Source organism: Empidonax traillii, unplaced genomic scaffold (assembly GCF_003031625.1).
Source record: "Empidonax traillii isolate 1590-97213 ecotype Southwest subspecies unplaced genomic scaffold, ASM303162v1 scaffold678:size492020, whole genome shotgun sequence".
NCBI classification, from domain to species: Eukaryota; Metazoa; Chordata; class Aves; order Passeriformes; family Tyrannidae; genus Empidonax; species Empidonax traillii.
This window is the reverse complement of record NW_020955871.1, coordinates 162,036-181,921: the sequence shown is the minus strand read 5'-3', so window position 1 is coordinate 181,921 and position 19,886 is coordinate 162,036. Positions and strand designations below refer to the sequence as shown.

Here is a 19,886-nt window from a genome sequence, read left to right as displayed (position 1 = left end):
TACAGTTAATAAAATACCAGTTTCCCTGTCAATAACACAACAATGTATTTTTAATGAAAAACTATATCCTTAGAAATAAGACTTCTGAAGCACAGCTGCATCTTAGAATTTATTATTTTATTTCAAAACAAAGATGAGAAATTCTGTTGTCTTTCACCCATTGAAACAACTACCACCGTTACGTATGCTGAGAACTCTTCACATGCAAGTTGTTTCAGCGTACCCGGTATGGCATTTTACAGAGGCATGTAGAATGCACTTTAAACACACAGAATCTTAAGTGCATCTGTGGGACTGAAATAATGTGCCATACAATGTTTGAAATACATATTAAAAAAATGTACCTTAGGCAGTTAGTTAGAAAACATACAAGTAAACACACAACACAAGGCATATGTGGTGCCAACATTTTTCAAACTATGCAATATAAATATAAAATATATTAGCAATAAAGCAGTGGGTAGCAAATTGATAATTTATTTAATTTGTTACTTGTATTATTGGTTTTGCTACATACTGACCAAAAATATTCACACTTCAATTTTTCAGACTATGATTTAAGAGTACCTTTGTGATAAATCTTTCAGCTACATTGCATACAGTATTTTAAAAAGAACTCTTGATAATTACAAGAATCCAATACTAGCATATAGGCATGTCAGTATTTAACCAGGGAAGAGCTTAAGTATGCCTCTTTGTGTAACCTACTTGACCAAGGCAGTATCTGTCATTTGCGAGATCTATTTCAGCTTTGAGGATACTGCTCTTTTTAAAATGTATTTATATATATATATATATTAAAAAATAAATTGACAAACTTCCATTAGCCTAAGAGTGAGAACTGTAAAAATGTTTATTTCCTCCTTTTCACTGTAACTAAATGCTAAATGAAGCACTGCTTAGCAGGAAGGAGAGGTGCACGTTTTCAGCAAAATGGGTGTGAAGTGTTTAATAACTATTAACTCTAGTAAAACTATGAAGTTCATGAAGGCAGTATGCAAAATGTTAGTACTTTCCCATAATCTTTAATGCAAGCAACTCAACGTCTTTTGCTACATTTTATTCTGCTTATTGTGATTTTGTCAGAACAGCTCCAGTGCTGTGCAGCCTCAAAACCCCAACAATTATTGCCTTTGAGCAGTGAGGGAAACACGACCCCTCTGACTTCCTGTATGGTATAATGCCTGACTCAAGGATCCCCCTCCAGAAATCACTTCCACCCATATACATCCTGCCTGAGGACTTGCTGGCTTCCAGTAAATTTGGGAATTGAGACCTTAGATGTGAAGTTCTTGTTACAGCAGGAGCTGGTTCATATTTTATGGAATTCTATGTACTTCGAGTGCTGTAAAACAAGGGTAGATAGTTTATCTTCCCAGAACAAATGACCAATTCTGAAGTTAACCTGTAACATTCGCACAACATTTAGGAAAAGAAGTGTGTGCTTGTTCAGAAAAGCTTGTTGCAAAGTCACTTCTGTGGCCTCCATTATTATTAAGGTTATTTGCTGCTGCTGCAAAACATTAAAAAAACTATTTTAAACTGAAGAAATATGTGGGATGGGGAAAGGAGAAGTCTTATTTATAGCTGGTCTATTTTTTATCACAAAACACCTTACTGCTGCAAAAGCAGTCGCAATAGGCCCCAGTTCACCACACTTCCACTGTTGACAGATTCCGATACACATGTATGTACTCTGCTGTCGTACCATCACATTTAGAATTACAGACCTGCAGTTTAACTTCAGAATTTAATTAGGAGGTTTTTAGTAATGAACCAGTACTGACCTTTATGAGGAAAGAGAGATCTGATCTCAGACACTGCTGCAACGGTCGTGCTTTAGGTTATTACTCAAGACACTATTCTCATTAAAGCACCCAGGAAAACACTATTTTTGGGTAGTGAGCAAGTTATATCTTTAAAAATGTACTTCTAATATAAACACATTTTATAAATACTTCACATAAATTAAGCATCTGCAGAATGCCTTAACAGTACAGAGAGAATGGGAGCTCAAGCAACACTTGAATAACTGCAAGACTTTCAAAATTCAAGTTACATTTGCACACTCAGTATTACTTTGCAAATATGGTTTATGATTTTTTTTCACGAGAATAAATGTCAGAAATAATATGATATTTTAAAATGAATCTGCCATTACTCCTCACTTAGTATGCATCTGAAAAACCACTTAAGTTTGGGGAAAATCACTGTATCAACTAGAAACGAAGACAAAAATCTGCCGCTTCAGCCATCCTACGCAAACTCACTTCCAGCAACAAGTTGCCATTCCTCTTGAAGTACTTCAGATCTCAGTCGTGTTGTCAGCAGTCCTCAAGGTCTTGGGACGTAGGACAAAAACCTCTAAAGGCAACTGAAGGCAGTAAATGTTGTTGCTAAGATCATGTTCTTTAAATATATTCAAGAAGGTACTTCACTGTGCACGTACCCTGAAAGCTTACTGAATCAGTGCCATTCTTGCAGCTAGCAGAATAACAATGTAATACTTCCGACCATAACAGCCTTTCTTTAAAAATATTATGTAAGAAATGTTAGTATAAACTGCTGTAAAAACAGAACTCCGTGAAGGCATGCAATTACTTCATAGAAATACATGTAAACCAAAAAGAACTCTCCTGGCAGTGGTTTGCTTTAGTGTGTGGCTCCACACGGATTGACAGAGGTCTGACAGCCCATGTTATAACCTGTCACCTGAACCTTGAATAGTGTCCCATCTGCACACATACAGAGCTTGAAACGTAGCCAGTTGCCATTATTGAACTGTTCCCCATAGGAAGAACTTGGCAGTCGTGATGGGCTGACCATCACAGTTCCATTTAGGATAATGCTGTTTTCCTATAAAGGAGGAGAGAAAAAAAAAGTACAGCTTCAAATTTAAACAAGGCAGGTTATTTTTGAGAAGGATGAGCTGGTTTAACAAATAAATTACATCTTTAGGACAGTTGTAGAACCAACAGAGTAAAAAAGGTATGTATGAAAAGGTTAAATTTTTTAATGGAAAATATAATAATACTCATGGATTTCTCAACTATGCAAAGCAACTATGCTTTTCTCACATATTTCTCAACTATGCAAAGCAATGTACTTTGCTATTCCAATGGTAGATCATTATTGAGACAGCAGCAGTGTGTTTTTTCACTTTACAGACCTGTTAGCAAATGCAGTAAATCTAAAAATATCGATGTGAAATGGTAATCAGTATTTGAATTCCTACAGGAAATTTGTTCACACTTGAAATTAAAGTGCATATAGCTCTATTTTTTAATCCTCCTTTAACCTTTTTTATCATTCCATATGCCTTGCAGTCTCCAAAAACCTTAAAGGAAAGCCAGTGAGTCTTGCTGTGGCAGCACAGAAGGTAGTGTTTCTAACTGTCAAAGGTTACTGACCACCAAAAAGCTTCCAGAAGAGAAAATTAATTCCCTTTGGTATTTGTTCCAGGGCAGAGGCTAAAAGCTTGGCTTTAATTGCATTGTGGGTTTTTTGTGTCTTAGTAGTAGTAAATCACTGTAACCTGAAAACTACTGAACCACTACTTAACAGCAAAGTAATAAACCACCTATTTAAATCCTGCCAGCTATACTGACTAAACTTTTATGCATGACTACTTAATATAAAATCTGAAACCTTATAAAGCTACATCAGTTTACTATGAGCCTGAATGTGAAACTAAACCAATCAAAAAATGCTGATTTGAAATACTTACTGCTTTAAGTTCCATGTTACCACCCATTCGAAACTCAATGGTCTTGCCTGTAATGAAAACACCTTCATTTCCGCGGACAATAGCACGGCCATCGACCTTTATGTTTAGATCACTGGTCGCATTGCTGGTAATCTAAGAACATAACACCCCAAAAAAGGTGGATTACAGATCAGTGAAAATGTGTCACTTGTATTTGGCTGAGTAACTTAATTACCTTAAAAGTATTGCTATACAATTTAATAAAAACGTCAATGTACTTCTTGCCCTTCTGCCATTATGCCTGCAAACCTTCTGCCTATTTGTTATCTTCCACACTCACATCTAAAACCAAGATTACGTAATTTTGGAAGGCATGTAAAATAGTTTATTTTTGTGATAAAAATAACAATTCATATGACAATTTCATGGGATACACAACTAACACTAGTAGCTAATACATGCTTCCTGTTAGGACTGATTATGTAAACTTACCCCTCTGTTTTCACTTAATCTGTTCCTTCTTTGTTTATAGGTTTGTTTGTTTTTTTTTTCTGGAACAGGGCTGCCCAATGCTTCCTAAGGCACACTTAACCCATTATAAAATAACTAGTGCTACTCTACTGCTACACAAAGAAACTACGCACTGTATTCTCATTAATCATAAAAGGTAAGTTAAGAGAGACATACTCTTTCTGTAGAGGCCTTTTGTACATTCAAGATTTTAACCCCATTTGGCAGATGAAACTCATGTGTTTCATAGTCTGTGCTGAACAAGGTATTTTGTGTCCGTGGGTCAACAAATTCCATCCCAATATCACTGGTTATAGAAGTTTTGTCTTTTTCCACACTAAGCTTGGTCGTTCCTTGCTGAAATACAATCTTCAGAAACAAAGTCATTAGGTTAATAAAGTTTCAAATATAACATTTATTAGTAAGGTAAGTGTAATTCTCTAGTGTTGCTCATAGACCTTCAATTCGTGGTATAACTTACAGGCTGATTATTCCCAGTGATCACCAAATCTTCGTTCCGTCTCCCTCCCACAGTGCTTTTATACAAGGGATGTATAACACCCATGTCAGACACTTGCTTAAACCGCAACAAGCCACTCTCATGGAATTCCATACTGTCACAACCATTGGGACCGATTCGAATCACTGCCCAAATAACCAGGGTAATCTGAAAGAGGAACACATTTTAAAATATTAAATTGATTGTATCTTCTCACACAAAGTATGGTATTAACTAGATGTTTTATCTGAAACAATTATTAATGCTAGTGTTGAAGTGAGCTTTAGGTGTGAATTTACATTAGTCTGTTTAATTCCATCATAACACATTTAATTATGAAAGGCATTTTACATTAATTTTAGACTTATCTGCAACAGTAACTGATTTTTATATATATATATATATATATATATGAAAATATTAAATCCGTAATTATATCTTTTTCCTGTTTATGAGTAATCATGGTAGTATTGGCTAAGGAAATTTCCTGAATAGCTCAGCTCAGTACATACTTAACCCTGAACTAGAAGAATACACCCTCCCAGGTGGTCATCCAGTTACGAAACTTCTCCTTGACCAGGCAATAAAGAAGTGGTAATTACAACAGTGAAGCTTTAGAGTGCAGTGGCTGGTTAATTCTGAATGCAACTCTGTTATGTAAAATGTTCCTGACACATATCCTGATTGCATTTGTACTAATAACACTTTGCATGGAATGAGACTTTGAAGGTTCCTAATTCTTTCTTGCATAAACAGTAAGTTCCTTGCTGGGATCTTGGTAACTGAATTTATATGATTCTTCCATCTAATCTTGTTCAGGCTACAAAAGAGCAAGAAAGAAAGGAGAAAAATGAGAATCTCCTTCAGTACATTTTAAGTCCTCAGCCATACTAGAAAAGTTTTATTTCTCTAATAAACCATCACAATGAAATACGATCTAATGTTGCTTACGGTGTAAGTATTATACTCACAATCAGATTGATGACGGCCAAAATAAAAAGAACAACAATCACACATATGGCCAAGTTGCCTTTCCTGCCACGTAACCCTGTCTTATGGAGACGGTCTTCATCAATGGGAATGTATCCTGCTTTGAAGTTGCTGTTGTGCTCCTTATTAACATTCCTGCGTTCCACAGCCTTCTCTCGCATAGACTTCTTCACCGGGCCATTAGAACTTTGCTGTAACACAAAGCATAGCTTAGCTTTAAAAGGAATGTAAATTCACCAAAATGACACATGTATACGTATGCAAAAAAATATAAATCTGAATTGACTAGTGTAACACATTAGACGTTATATTCAATATTAGATTTCAGTGTGTCACTCTGTACTTAGCATGCACGCTTAGAACCACAGCAATCTCTTCTAAAACAATGACTAAGTTTAAAATCCAGGTATTTTCAGACAATATATGGTTTTATATCTCATTTTTATCATGGCAGATAGAAATTATTAATGACATTGCTGCAGTAAAAAAACCCAAAGCAGCTGTAAAGAAGTTCATCAAGTTTTTACTTCTCAGGGAAGATACAGGAGATAATTCTGCAGGTCATTTGCCAATATACAGGATTTGAGCTCCCTTCATGCTCGCATGTGATGGACTCTCAGTCTATTCAAAAGGAGTGTGCTGTATACACCTTTTAAGTTAAGTTTGATAGCACGGGGCTTGCACTGAACTTACACTGCTTGCATGGAGAAAAAGACTGTGAGGCTTCAAAGCTGGCATGGGAAACTTGGCCTGCCTAATTAAATTTAATAATCTGAAGTTACTAGTTTGCAAAGGATGTCCTGTTAATGTAACACATTAATAAGAGATAATTCTGGTAGATATTCCTAGATAAAATAAACCTTTGGTGTTTTTTTGTAGCTGTCAAAAATTTTGTTCCACCTCCCTTGAACTGAACACATTGCTATTTAAGGACCCAAATCTTCACAGAAGAGACTTGATCTTTACGATGTTACTTTGTTCACCTCACATGAATCCCTACGTTTACCGCACTTGCTCGTCTCTATACTGATGTGAATAGTAAAAACATCTTGTTTTCTTCTGTTGCCGAAGCACAAAGAAATGGTGCTGAGGAAGGTGCTGGACCCGGTCAAGTGTATGGAGGGCTCTCTGGGCGATGTTCCAGACCCGCTCCGACCCTGCACGAACCGCGCGACCGCACGCACCCACCGCCGCCTCCCGCCCCGCTCCCGAGAGCCAAGCGCCTCGTTCACGCTGCAGAAATGCCACACGCTTCATTCCCAAGGCAGGGAGTATTTTTGTTAGTCACAGACCCGCGCCTGCGGCCAGCACGGCGCCGCTCCGACCGCCCCCCCCAGGCGCTGCATGGCCGAGCCCGTCCTGCCCCAGGGAGCCCCGGGCATGGGCCGGGAGCGCCCCCCAAGCACCAAAGACCCTCCCTGGCCGGGGCAGGCGGCGGGGCCGGCGGGTTCCGGCACCGCACCAGCCTCACACCCGCCGCGAAAATGGCGCCCCCGCCAGAGCGCCCCGTTCGCGAGCAGCGCCCCCCGGCCGAGCTGGTCGCTCCCCGCGGCCCCGCTCCCCCCTCGCCCCGCCGGGACGGCGCCGCCGCCTCCCTGGGCCGAGTCCCGGCGCGGACGGACCTGCTCGGGGGCGGCCGCCGCCATCTTCCCCCGCCGCCACCGCCGCCGCCGCCGCTGCGGAGGGGCCGCGGGCGCCCCCTGGTGCCGCGGTGCGGGCGGTCCCCGCGGCCCGTGCCCTCAGGCGTTACCCGGCGGCGCCGCCCGGCGGCCGCGGGCCCGCCCCCCCCCCCGGGCCCCCCCCCCCCCCCCCAGCTGCGTTGCCGTGACACCGCCGCCGCCACGGGCCGGCCCGCGCGTCACCACCGCGGCTGCCGCGGCCCAGCACAGTGTCCGGGCCGGCTGTAACATCTTCGTTCCACCCGCGCCGCCCGAGGAGCGGCTCCCGGAGGGACAGAGGAATCAGCACAGCACGTCCCGCCCCACCCCCGGGAGCGAGCTGACCGCTGGCCATGGCCGAGGGCTTAAGGGATCTGGTGGGCACGGGCAGCGCCCGGGAGCTGCAGGAGAAACTGGAGAGCTGGCAGCAGGACTATGAGGTGGGTCCTGCCGCTCCTCGGGGCCGGGTTCCCGCGGTGACGGCGGGACGCGGAGCGGCCGCCGCTCCGTGTCCCAGAGGCTGGTTTGGGAATGCTGCCCCGCACGCGCACACGGTTATCGCGGTTCCAACACCTTTTAAGCACTTCCAGCTTCAGCTGTTTGGCTTTTTGACCGTGTCAAGGTTCCCTGAAAGCAAGAGCTGGAAGTTAAAAGCGAGGTTTGAGCGGCACTGGCTGTGTCCGGAGCAGAGCTGAGCGTTACGGTGGAGACCAGGAGGTGGAAGGAGCGCGGGCCAGGGAGGGTGTGTGCAAAAGGAATCGCTCGTAGCCCGGGAACAGCCAGGAGAACGCCAGAAAGAATGGTGCTGAAAGTGCGAACGAGTTATCCGGCATCCAGATCTTCTGGGTGGGAAAGCTATTAGAGCTAAGAAGCTGCTGCAAGACAGCACGGCTGCCGAAGGGCTTCTGAAGGGGGGAACGGGGTGGGAGGAAGAGTTTTGGGTGTGGGTGAGAAGGCTGCAGGTGGCTCCTCCACGGAGGAGTAAGCGGTAACAGGGCACTGAGGAGGTGCAACAGCAGAAGCAGTAGAGAAGGTGTAAACTTAGGGAAAAATGAGTTGAAGGAACCCGAGACTTCACAACTGTGACTTTTCTCAGTGGAAAAAAGTTTTGACAGAGGTCTCACTCATGCATCCCTAGGTTTCATTAGCTTCAGGAGACAGATAGTTGATTTGGTCATGAGCCTGTAACCTGTACTATGGTTGGTAAGAAAAGGTGTTGAGCAGAGATGCAGCTTTTTCAAGAAAAAACAATTTTTTTTTTTTTTTTTAAACTTTGTGGTAGGTAGGAGTTACAGCATGTTAATAGCCAGGGTAACTCTCTACGGGATTCGTGGCAAAGAACAGTTTTAAGAATTTTGAGAGTAGCTGGTAAAGGTACAACAGAGAATGCCAGATGAAGAAGAGCAGTGGCATGCATTTTATAATCTTGCAAATGGAAGGTGCAGGTAGACCTCGGGAGGGCTGAGCATAATGGGAGCTGAATTCTCTGTGATAAGTGAGTTGCGGGTAGTCTCTGAGGTCTTGGGCAATGAACATGAACAGTTTCAGGCTGCTGGTGCAGAAAAAGAGGAGGTGGCAGATGGAAGCACCATGGGTGTTATGTCGCTGTAATGAGCTGGAAAAATGCACTTTGCAGCCGTCTTCTGGTGGAGGTGAGCAGGTTGACTGTGCTCCCTGAGGCCAGAGGAAAGCATGTTGCAGCAATCAAAACGCAGGCTGACAGGGGCATGAGTGGGAATTTCAGCTGTTTTGGAAGCTTGTAGAAACCATATGGAGTCATTAGAGCCTGAAAACCTACAGGGTGATCTATGTGGAAGGTGATACGCAGGTTACAGACAAAGATTAAAGAAGCAGGTACAAGGTATGTGTTCTCCTGGTAGGTGCAGTAGTATCCTACTGCTTTTCAAAATTGCATTTGCGAAAAGTGGTGTCATTTTGCTGTTTCCTAGGTGTAGTTCTGGACTTTCCCCCTTCTTCAGTGGTATTTGTTTCAGTTTGTAACTCTTAAAAATCAGATGAAATTGCATGGAGGCCTCATGTGACTGCTGACAAAGCTAGAGAATGGCCTTATATGTATTATTTTAGCTAATATGGAAAACCAGATTTTGGACTAATATGTTTTATTTTTCATCCAACAGTCTGCTATATTGTTATTTTATTAACTGTTGAAAGGTTTCAACTAGATCCACAATTCTTATGATTCTTCTTTTAGAGGCATTTGTGGTTGCAACTTCTTTATGAATGGGGAAGGAAGTAAGTTTTCTCAAGTAGTGAATTAACTGGGTGATAGAAGTCCTGGTGTCTTGTTTGTTTGCCTGTTAACAATGTGAACCTTAAAAGATGAGTATTCTGAAGGATGTAGTAAGAAAAGGTTGTGAAAATGTAATTATAGGAGAAAAAATGTCATGATCATAACAGACATAACTTGAAGTAAGAAAACCCACACAGATGTAGTAATACACATTAATTTGCAGGTTAATTCCTCTGGTGAGAATCTGAACCGATGCTGTGAAATATTAGAATTGAACACTGCGATTCAAAAACAGCTCTTCACAATTCTCAATGAAACATCTCGAGAAGGTAAATCAGTGCCTTGTTTAATTACTAACACTTTTCACATATGACTTTTTCCAACTCTGGCTCTTTCTGTAAGTATTCTCACAGTTTTTTAATGTATGTATTTTCTTAGATGGTAATAGTGAAGGTGCGGAAACAATAAAAAACCGTCTCCTGCCACAGCTAGGGACTTGTTATTACTGCTCTACTTCAGGAAAGAGCTTTGAGAACAACCTCTCTGTCACTCAGGTATGTAAGAAATTTATTTTACGGGAAAAGAACCATGTGAATTTATACCTGCAGAAGAACTGTAATGACTTTTGTTAATAATAACCTTCCTTCCAGATTTTGCCTAATGTCATACATTCTTAGTTGCTCATGGAGACACCTATGGAGAGTAAAGATTTGCTATGTTTACATATGCAGAGACATCTTAGAAATATTTATGCCATATCTGTATTAGAAAAACCTAACACTATGTGAAAGTACATATGTAAGCTGAAGGTGTGCGTCAACTCCATACAGTAGTCTGTGAACTCCCTTTATTTCTTTGAAGAAAAAAGTCTTGGACTATCTTATCATTATTTCTAGAAGGGTTAAATAAAAAGTACTCGTGTCCATCATGATAGCACCACGTTCCTGCTGTGATATTTGGAGTTAGTATGTATGTGATATTTAGTGAAAGGATTGTAGTATTAATAGTCTGGCAGAAAAGATGGATCTGTTGTGGTTTTCTGCTTTGAAAGAAAATAGGAACATTGACTAACATAGACTGTGGGAAAATACTCAGAATCCTGTGGTTTGACAGGGATGTCTCTATGTTTTCTAATTTCTCATTTTTATACCCTCTCTGTCAAAATATTTAACAATTAAAATAAGGACAAATGAAAAGTGATATCCCTTAAGAGTCAGATTCTGGTATAATGCAGGAGCAGGATTCTACCAAACCTCCACAAAATATAAAATAATGATGTTATTAAATGACAGTACACCAGGTGTGCCAGTTACAGATTTGCCATTGCATGTGACATTCAAACTAAGGAAGAGCCTGCTACACAGTTACTTATTTAATTCCATTAGTATCAGGCAACTTTACAGGTTGCTAAAGACAGAACTGCATATGTAGTAGTGTGCTTTCTGGAATGACAGTACTTACCTCCTCTGTTCTAATAACTTTTTCTGTTACTTTGTGTACACAAATTACCAAAAAGTTTACTTGAGTTGATGATATAACCAATCAGAAGTTGACTAACTGCACAACGCATCTGCAAAGTGCTTTGTTCTGATGATGTGTATACAAGCAGTAAACCTGCATAGGCAGACCCTCCAGAAGTTCTATCGTGAGGTATAAAAGAAGTGAATATTTTTCTTAACATAGATGAACTTCTGTTTGGCGTGTCTGTAAGGCATTGTTTATGTCTCTAGAAGGCACGCGATTGCTTTTGCTCTCAGTGTCTTTAGAAAGGGTCATTACTGAAATCTTTAGAAATACATCTGCTAATAATGCCCTAGTATGTTGCTGAGGGATTCTGTAAGGTAGTACATTCAAACAGTGTGACTTGGTGTTCCCTGGTAGGATTCGGTTGGGAGTGAGATGCAGCTGAAAGAACTGGACACCACCCCTGAGACTTGTCCACTGAAAGACCTGGAGGAAAAACTGACTTCAACTTGTCTGCAGATCAGCCAGATGGAAGAAGAGTAGGGAAATTACCTGCGATTCCTTTTGGTTGCTTTTTGTTTTTCAACAAGCCACATTTTTCTCTCGCTATCTAAAAACTGATGGAGATTTGTAAAATGTTTCATGTCTGGCTTAAAATCAGAGCTTCAAAATGTATCTAGGCTCTGTATTGTGTATATATGTATCCAAAGTGGGCTACAAGTGATAGTCATACACACATTTATAAATTGACTTGATAGGTTTTGATAAGTGACTGGGACTGAACAGTTTTTGCTTAATTGCATAAAACATATTTTGTGGAGCACCATAGTATCAAAATTATTAAATTGTTTCAGATACAAATCTGTGTGGTTAATGCCAGTTCAGGGCCATTTTAGAGATAGCTCCAAGTGGCAGGCATGTTCTTGTGCATCCTATTAGCATGAGAACAATGAATGTTCACAGGTCTTGGGTCAGTACAGTAAGTGATGTAATGTCATGTTCTTGTGAAATGTTTCCAAGAATATCAGTTTGAATTTTCCCCATACCTACCTTTAGAACTCATCTTTCCAAATCTACTTTTCTTTCTGAGTTGCTCTTTATAGTAGAATTCTTTAGCCCTCTTTTTACTAGTATTTAGCTAGAAGTCCTTTCTGAAGGAGCTGACTAAGGATGTCCATGGGATTGGACAGTCTTTCCTCTTAGGTCCTTATTACTGTGGTCCTCCCAGTCAGCCTGCTCCTTAAAATGCCAGAAGAGGAAGCTTGCTGGCTGATAAGTGTTACAACTTTCATTCAGATCCTCAAAAATCTCACCAGGATCCTTCAGTAAAGAAAAGGACAGACTGAATACCTTCAAAGTAAATAGAAAGCATCCTTCCACCCCACACCCCACTTTTGCAAAGAGAAAACAACAGTAAATACCTGTATTGGGAGGGAAAGCAGAGAGGTTGAGATACTTTTTAATAATAAGTAAGAGTAAAGGACAGAAGATAAACTTGCTTAACTGGTTGTCTGCCAGTGTTTAAGAAACACTGCTTCTCTTGGGGCCAGCAGGAGAGGAATCATTAGGGAATCATCTCCTGTAACACAGAGTGTGGTGTATCCACTCTCCTGCTACAGTACACTTTTGCATTTTTAAGAGTCTGCTTTGGAGTATGCTTTTTTGAACTCTTGATTTTTCCTGTATTTCAGCAGAAAGAGTTAGCTCAAAAATTTTCCTCTTTTTCTGCTCCTTTTGTTTGATGATGAGGATTAATTGACAGGTGGTTTACATTGGTAGAAGGGCATCTTGTGACTGACTTTATTCTGTGTGATTAAGCCTGAACGCTTCCCGTGCCGAAGAGGAGGATGCCCTGAAGAAGTTGGAGCGTCTGAACGACTATGAGCAGCAAATTCAAACACTGCGGGATGAGATTACTATCCTGGATGCCCAAAAGTCTGTTCTCCAGAGCAGGTAGAGGTGTTATTAGAGAAGTCACTGGATTATAGAAATTGTTCATGTTACGTAGCATAAACTCCCTCCTCATTTGAAACTGAAATATAAACAAAAGCTAAGCTTTTGCACTTTGTTATGAGGAAACAAAAACTCTGACTGATTGCTCCTAGTGCCCAAATATTTGAATTTAGGACAGTTAAGTTTTAGACAAAACAGCAAATAATGCGGCTTTAAAAAAATACATTGACAGCAACTGTATGGAATAAAAAGAAATGGTTAGGGTTTTTTTGTTGATGAGTCCTCTTTGAACACTGTACCTTTACAGAGCAGAACTTGTTATATTCTTACTTGTTTGACTTCAGTCAGTGTGCAGAAAGAGGAACAAATCTCCAATATATTAGTGGTTAGAAGTGTGTTTCCCCAGAACAAAGTGCTTGTCAGTACACACTTTAGGAAATACTTTAGTTTTGCTGTTTGTACTTTAGCCCATAAAATGTATTGACACAAATGCCTTCATATTAGACTAAACAGCTACAGCTTCTCTAATTGCATTGGCTCAAAATCTTAGCTCACCTGATAAAAATTAAATTGACGCAAAGCTCTGCACTGGGGAAAAATGTCTGAGGATGGTGAAGTGACCCCAAGCTTCTTCCCATGTCTGTTGTAGGCTCGCACGGAGCCGCTCTCCTTACAGGCGCAGCGGGGCCAGGTCACGGCGTTGCCTTTGCCCCAAGAGCTGGTCACCCGGCCGGGCCAGGCACATCAACGCTTCCCGTCGCGCCTGCCTGGTGGCTCGCTTTGGTTTCATTTACGCTCAGGAACGCTTCGACGCAGAGACCCTCTTGAGGACTTACATCAGTGACATGGAGATGGTGCAGAGGATAATATACACTGCAGCTGTGGTAAGAAAGAAATAATATTTCTTGTTTTACAGGCCTGAAGTGTTTTATAAAATATTATGTTGGCACTGGACTAAATCCAGGGTAAATTAGCATTTTTAGTACATTCAGCTACAGAGAAGAAAACTTTTCATCCTTTTTTCTTGTTGATTTTTCTTTCTTCCCCCTTCTACATTGAACTCCTGATTTAGTGTCTTGACTGACCTGTCCCAACACTGGAACAGAGTCAGTGATTTATAGTACAGATACTAAAAGGAGTGTATAAGAAGACTGAATGGCTCTGAAAAGTAGCTGATTCCTGCACTGATCAACACCGCCTTATTTAGGTGAATTCTTTTGGGAATACTACATTATATGCCGCAACACTACAAAGATAAAAATCTTTCCATAGCATGCTTTCCTCTTGCCTTAGCTGTGTGCTTTTCTAGTTTTTTTGGGTTGCTTGAAACTACCTACATACCTCATATTTACTATGAGCTCAGTCTGAAGAAATTTGTTTTCATTTTTTTCTGTACTTAATCTTCCTTTCTATAAAAATGACTGAGTCAGGCAGTGTGTCTCTTAATGTGTCTGATCCCAAGCACATTTAACTTACTGAAGGTTTTTTGCAACTGTCATTCAGTTTACCTTTTTTCCTGACAAACAAGAAGTGCTCCTGTCTGATGTGTTAGGCTATGGCATGTATTACTCTTGATATCTTTGAATGTGGTTGTATTGTTCATGGGTATTTGGTGAAATCCAATGCAAATATAGATGGTTAGACAGGAATCTTTTCAATTCTGTCTTCTGCAAAGAAGTTACACTCAGTCAGAGAATTCCTTCCAGATAAGTTAACTTTCCCTTTTTACAGCAATGTTTTTTATTCCTCCTTATGATGATGGTATTGGCTTAAGTTCATTTTCTCAGATAACTGATAAAAATTAATTTCAGTTTCTGGGATTTGACTAGATGTTCTTTATGTTTGCAGGAATCTTTTTATGCAGCAAAGATGGCCTACTGGAAGTTCAAAATACGTGTAAAAGAGGCTCTATCTCTAAGTCACTCGGGGCCTGAGTCACTTGAAGATGCTGTGCTAGATTATATAGTTTGCCACAAGGACGACTATGATGTTCATGCCAGTGTCAAGGTAGATCAAAGACAGTGGGGAAGTGACATGTTGATCTATTTCAGGAGCTGTTAAATTTAGAATGAGTAAACTAGAAATGCACTGTAACCTGAAGAAGAAAAAAAGTTATCATATGGATTTTGTCTCATAGCAGTGTACTTTCCAAAATAATTTTGCTAGGACTGGTAAAAGTATGGGCTAGTAATTGGTTGTTTTATTTGTCTGCGACTAGAATTTCTCCGTCTGCAAGAATAATATTTTTGGGAAAATACAGTGTAACTGTCTTAATGAAGTAAATGTGAGGTAAATTTCACATTTTTCTTGAATTTTGTTTTCTACTGAAAGGCTACATCTCCTTCCTAAGATTGATGTCAATAATGTAGCTCATATTTAATTTCTAAAATAACAGTACATTCATTCTAAAGCTATTATTTTCTGGAATAGTCTGAGGCAACATTACTGTGAGGTTCTGATACTGATTTTTAAAAGTAGAGAGCTGAGAGGCATACTTAGGAGGGGTTTCCATACTTTTCTGTGAATAAAATTGTTAGTGAGTGAAAATTACTCAAATATGTTTTTCAGGAAGTAATTCGCTCCATGAACATCAACCCAAAGATTTCATTTCCACCAGAAATTGATTTCATTGTGCTCAGCACTTTGATTCAAGAGCTGTGCTGTTTGGCTTTTTCAATGCAGACACTCGTTCCTCCTCTTGATGTTGCCTTCGGTATTGATGGAGAACTTTTCAATGAGAGCAAGTAAGAACTCTTAAAAGTCAGTCGGATTCTTACTGTTAAAGAGATCCATCAGACTGTATAGTCTACTTGTTCCCTAATTAATATAACGGTTTAAGATTGATAAACATCAATTTCAGTCAAATATTCCTCATTCGTAGTTAGTTTGGTATGTCGTTAAGGTTTTATGATAGTGTATAAATGCCAGAATGTAGACAAGTGTTAACAGTTTTTGTTAATGAACAGCAGAGCGATTTTGTGGATAAACTTCAGTCTCTGGAGCATATTTAATTTATCATTTAAGAGGAAAATTATTATCAGCTTTCCTTTCCCTGTTTAGTCTCTACCTGCCTTTTAACAAATGTTTGTATCTTTGTTCCTCCTTTCTGGCCTATCGTGTAAAAGTCATGTTTACTGAGATCTGGCAATTGGTGTCTGCTATCAGGATCATCAGCGTGTTTGCTGCGACCTCTAGGCTGTGGCTGCTGTACAGCATATGAATACTAATATGCTCCTATCTCTTCTGGTTTAGAGCTGAGCAGAAAGAAGAATGACTTTTAAAAAAGGGAATTTAATTTAAAAAGAATCACACCATAACACTGTTTTTTCTATAGAGTCAGGGCTGGCTGCTTTATTAGCTGCCAGAGAGCTGTAGGGTGCTTCCATGCCTTCTAGAAAATTATTGGGACTTACGGCTCAAAAAAACCCCCAAATCTCTCAAAAGCAAAAAAACAGCTGGATCAATAAAGAGGTCTCTAATTATAATTTAAAATAGATTGGAACACAGGTGAGGAAGTGCTAGAGAAGCCAGTGAAAGAAATAGAGAAGATGAAAGTAGCCTTTCAAGAGGAAAGTGCAAAGTCATACAGGACTGCTTAATGATCCTGTCCAAATACTGGGCAGTTAGTTATACCCAAAGCTACTGGCTGAATTAAGGAGGCAACAACGCTATGATATAGTCTGGGGATGCTTTCTCCACCTACTTGCTGTGTGTGGCCTTCAAAAAACAAATGTAATGTGTTTTTACGTGCTGCTGCAGGAAACACATACTCTTGTTTATCCATCTATCCAGATAAATGTGGCATATATATGTTTACGTGTAATGTATCTCTGTGGTACACAGAGATGGAGCAAAACTTGTAGAAATTAAAATATCTATGTTGATACATAAAGGGCTCTATAAAGGGCCACCCAAACCTCATCATACCCTATACCTTGCTTCATGCCTATGTTAACAATGTTGTTTTATATACCTTGCTGTTATAATACATCACTGAAGTGTAGATGCATTGCTATTTTTTACTTCTGTTATTTGGTATTTGTTTTGAGTTTGAATCCACAAAGCCAAAGATGTCATTATTTAGCCAATATTTCAGACTTATTGAGGTAAAAGCTATCTGGCATGTTAACATAGGCCCTTGAATTAATTTTTCTTAGCTAAAATATCACCATTTCATTATCAATATCTGAGGATCTTGCTAATAAAATTGCCTCGTGTCTCATAAGATACTAAGATGTACCTTTATAGTTGAGATAGAGTATTTCTATGATATCCTTTATAGGGGTCTTGTTTTAGCAAGATATTTCAGGAAGATGGGATGACTATGTCTGCCAAATTACTGCTCAGAAGATCTGATATGTCAGTGGACACAGGGGCTCCGGCTTGTATTTGGCCTATGCAAAAATATGATCTGCTGGTCTCCTGAAGTGTGAGATGGCTGTATTGGAGTGCCTGTCAGTACAAGTAAACAGTAGGTCCTGCTAAATCTGTCTTACAACTGCATTTCCTTTACAGGATCACTTAAAGAATGCATATTTTTGAGATATGGAAAAATTGTCAAGGAAGATATCAGAGCTGTAGCTAGTATTCTGCTTTTTATCAACATTTATGGTTTGAAACATATTTATCTTTTGACACTTATATGCAGACATTTCTTGTACTCTGTGTTTCAACAGGTACTATCGTAGTCCTGACTCAGATTTCACAGCTGCCTTTGTGGCCTATCATGTATGGCCTGCTCTGGTGGAAGATGGTGTCGTAATTGTGAAGGGAGAGGTAGTCACTAAAAGGGTGTCTCTGGTATGTATTTTGTTAAGGATTATGTTAAAGGAAGTCATTGGATTTCAGCACTGTTTTTAAAATTTAAAAAGATAAGTTCTTAACTTTTCCCTGTGTGGGTAGAGTTCTATGTCCAGTATCGGTTAGGTTTTAGTGCCTCATCCTGTATTTAGGATGAATAGTTCCATTTTCCTTAATGTATTAATTATGCAGATGTGTGATTGTTGGCAGACCCTGTTCTAAGGAGAAAGTTTACTGTTTCCTCTCTATCCTCAAGCCTTGTCTCCAGCATGGCAAGTCTTCTTGCAGAGTCTGTCTTTATTAAACCCTCTCTCTCAAAAGAGATTTGTCAAACTCTTCTCTTGTAGTGCTTCCGCAGAAGTAAAATTAGAAGCAGAAGCTGCAGCTGTAGCACCCGCCGTCTCCTATCTAGTCACGTAAGCCTCAGCTGAATGCTTACAGTATTAACAACATCAAGTATTTTAACTAGGAGTGGAGGCAACCTATTAAAAATGCTGATGTGCCACACGTACATTTTAACATTGGGAATAAATGCCTTTGCTTGAAGGTCTTGAATGAGGTGAAGTTGAACTGACAGATAGTTATTGCCTGGTATAATGATCAGTGGAGATACACAGTTGATACTTCTGAGAATTTAACTATGATCTACTTCTCATACAGTATCTCATAATGATTCACTCCTATTCCCCCTTGCTTCAGTACCCTTCAGAATAACTAACTGCATCGTCTGGAAATGTTTTAGTCATCTTGCAATACATATACAGCACATAGTTTGTGCCTCCTGGAATTAGTAATCTAAATTTACTCTCTAATGTCACAGTGGAACAGAAAACAACTGTAGAGTGAGCAGGAGGGAAAGAACTGAGGTGGTACTGGTAAGATATGTGAAACCTTAGCAGAGTTCTGTGCTGTATAGTTACACAACATTTTTAATTGTTTCTATACAAAACACATATATTTTTCTAATTGATAGCCCATGTTATTAAATTGACAGGAGTGCTCTCGACTTAAAATGTGAATATTGAAAATCTGGTAGGCTCTGGGTATGACTCACTTTTTTGTGCATGTGTGGGGTGTGAAAAAAAACTAGAAAGTTGTTGAACTTGACTTTGTAGCAGTGGAGCTGCACTGATAGACATGCAAATTTTCTGAATGTTGATGAGTCCTCAGGTGAGTTTCTTTGGTGCAGTTTTTTAGCACACCTGAGTGTCTTTTCTGTTTGTTTTGCAGTCGTTTCGAAGCCGCAGTTTCTCACCACGGAGAAGCAGAAGTAAGTGGGCATGTTAGTTCATAGTGACATATGGTTTTCACACTAAGTCTTTGAATGATTAAGCAAAGAGACAAAATAACATGCTGAAGGTCTTTAAAATACTTGTCCAAGCCTTATTTTTAAAATGGATAGTCCCTTTCTTTTGTGTGTGTGGAAAAAGGCTGAAATTTCTGACTTAGAGAAGGGCTACTCAGACCACTGTCATGAGTTCTCTCTGCTGGTTGCCTTCACTGTGACCAGTTCTGTAGTAAGTAAAACTTGCTACCTTCCCTACACAAGAGACAGTTCATACCTGCTGGCTCCATGCCTTTCAAATTCCAAAGAGATAGTCAAGTGGTGACAGTGAGGTGAGGGATTTCAGACAGTATGAATGTGTGCCTATCTTGAAGCCAAACCAATTTAGAGATTTAGAAAATATAGTTGTACTAAAATGTACCTTTTTCTTCCATAGGGTGTTAACTAAATATGTTCCTGTGGTTCAGTACATCTGGATCCAACAACTTCACTGGTGCCTATTCTCTTCAGAAATGCCTCAGATCTCTCAATAACACGATGGCAATTGTCACTTCAAATGGAGTTTGTGTTCAGTGTGGTTTTTAGAATTATAGAAGGCTTATTTGTAATTTGAGAAACTAATTTGACTTCCATTTAAAAAAAAAAAAGGGGGCATGCAATACAGGATCATGATCATTTGGCAAAATTTGCAAACTACTGAGGAATCCATGATGTAATCCTGCAAGTAGAGGTTGAATTATTGCATCTGGAATGTTGTGCACAGATTCCAA

At 39.9% G+C, this 19,886-nt stretch overlaps 2 protein-coding genes across 2 annotated transcripts; one reads left to right on the top strand and one right to left on the bottom strand.

Moving 5' to 3' along the window:
• Positions 1-96: 96 nt before the first annotated feature.
• On the bottom strand, positions 97-7,409 carry SGCB (sarcoglycan beta). The gene is made up of 6 exons (XM_027899610.1): positions 7,328-7,409; positions 5,687-5,896; positions 4,698-4,883; positions 4,394-4,585; positions 3,728-3,859; positions 97-2,856 (listed from the first exon to the last, which is right to left on the bottom strand). Exons 1-6 carry the CDS (start codon positions 7,349-7,351, stop codon positions 2,653-2,655), a joined length of 948 nt encoding a protein of 315 aa, XP_027755411.1. The 5' UTR covers positions 7,352-7,409; the 3' UTR covers positions 97-2,652.
• Positions 7,410-7,519: 110 nt separating this feature from the next.
• On the top strand, positions 7,520-19,677 carry SPATA18 (spermatogenesis associated 18). The gene is made up of 12 exons (XM_027899618.1): positions 7,520-7,803; positions 9,838-9,943; positions 10,053-10,168; positions 11,496-11,617; positions 12,897-13,031; positions 13,681-13,915; positions 14,880-15,038; positions 15,600-15,775; positions 17,708-17,831; positions 18,179-18,247; positions 19,062-19,101; positions 19,553-19,677. Exons 1-12 carry the CDS (start codon positions 7,717-7,719, stop codon positions 19,558-19,560), a joined length of 1,377 nt encoding a protein of 458 aa, XP_027755419.1. The 5' UTR covers positions 7,520-7,716; the 3' UTR covers positions 19,561-19,677.
• Positions 19,678-19,886: the final 209 nt, after the last annotated feature.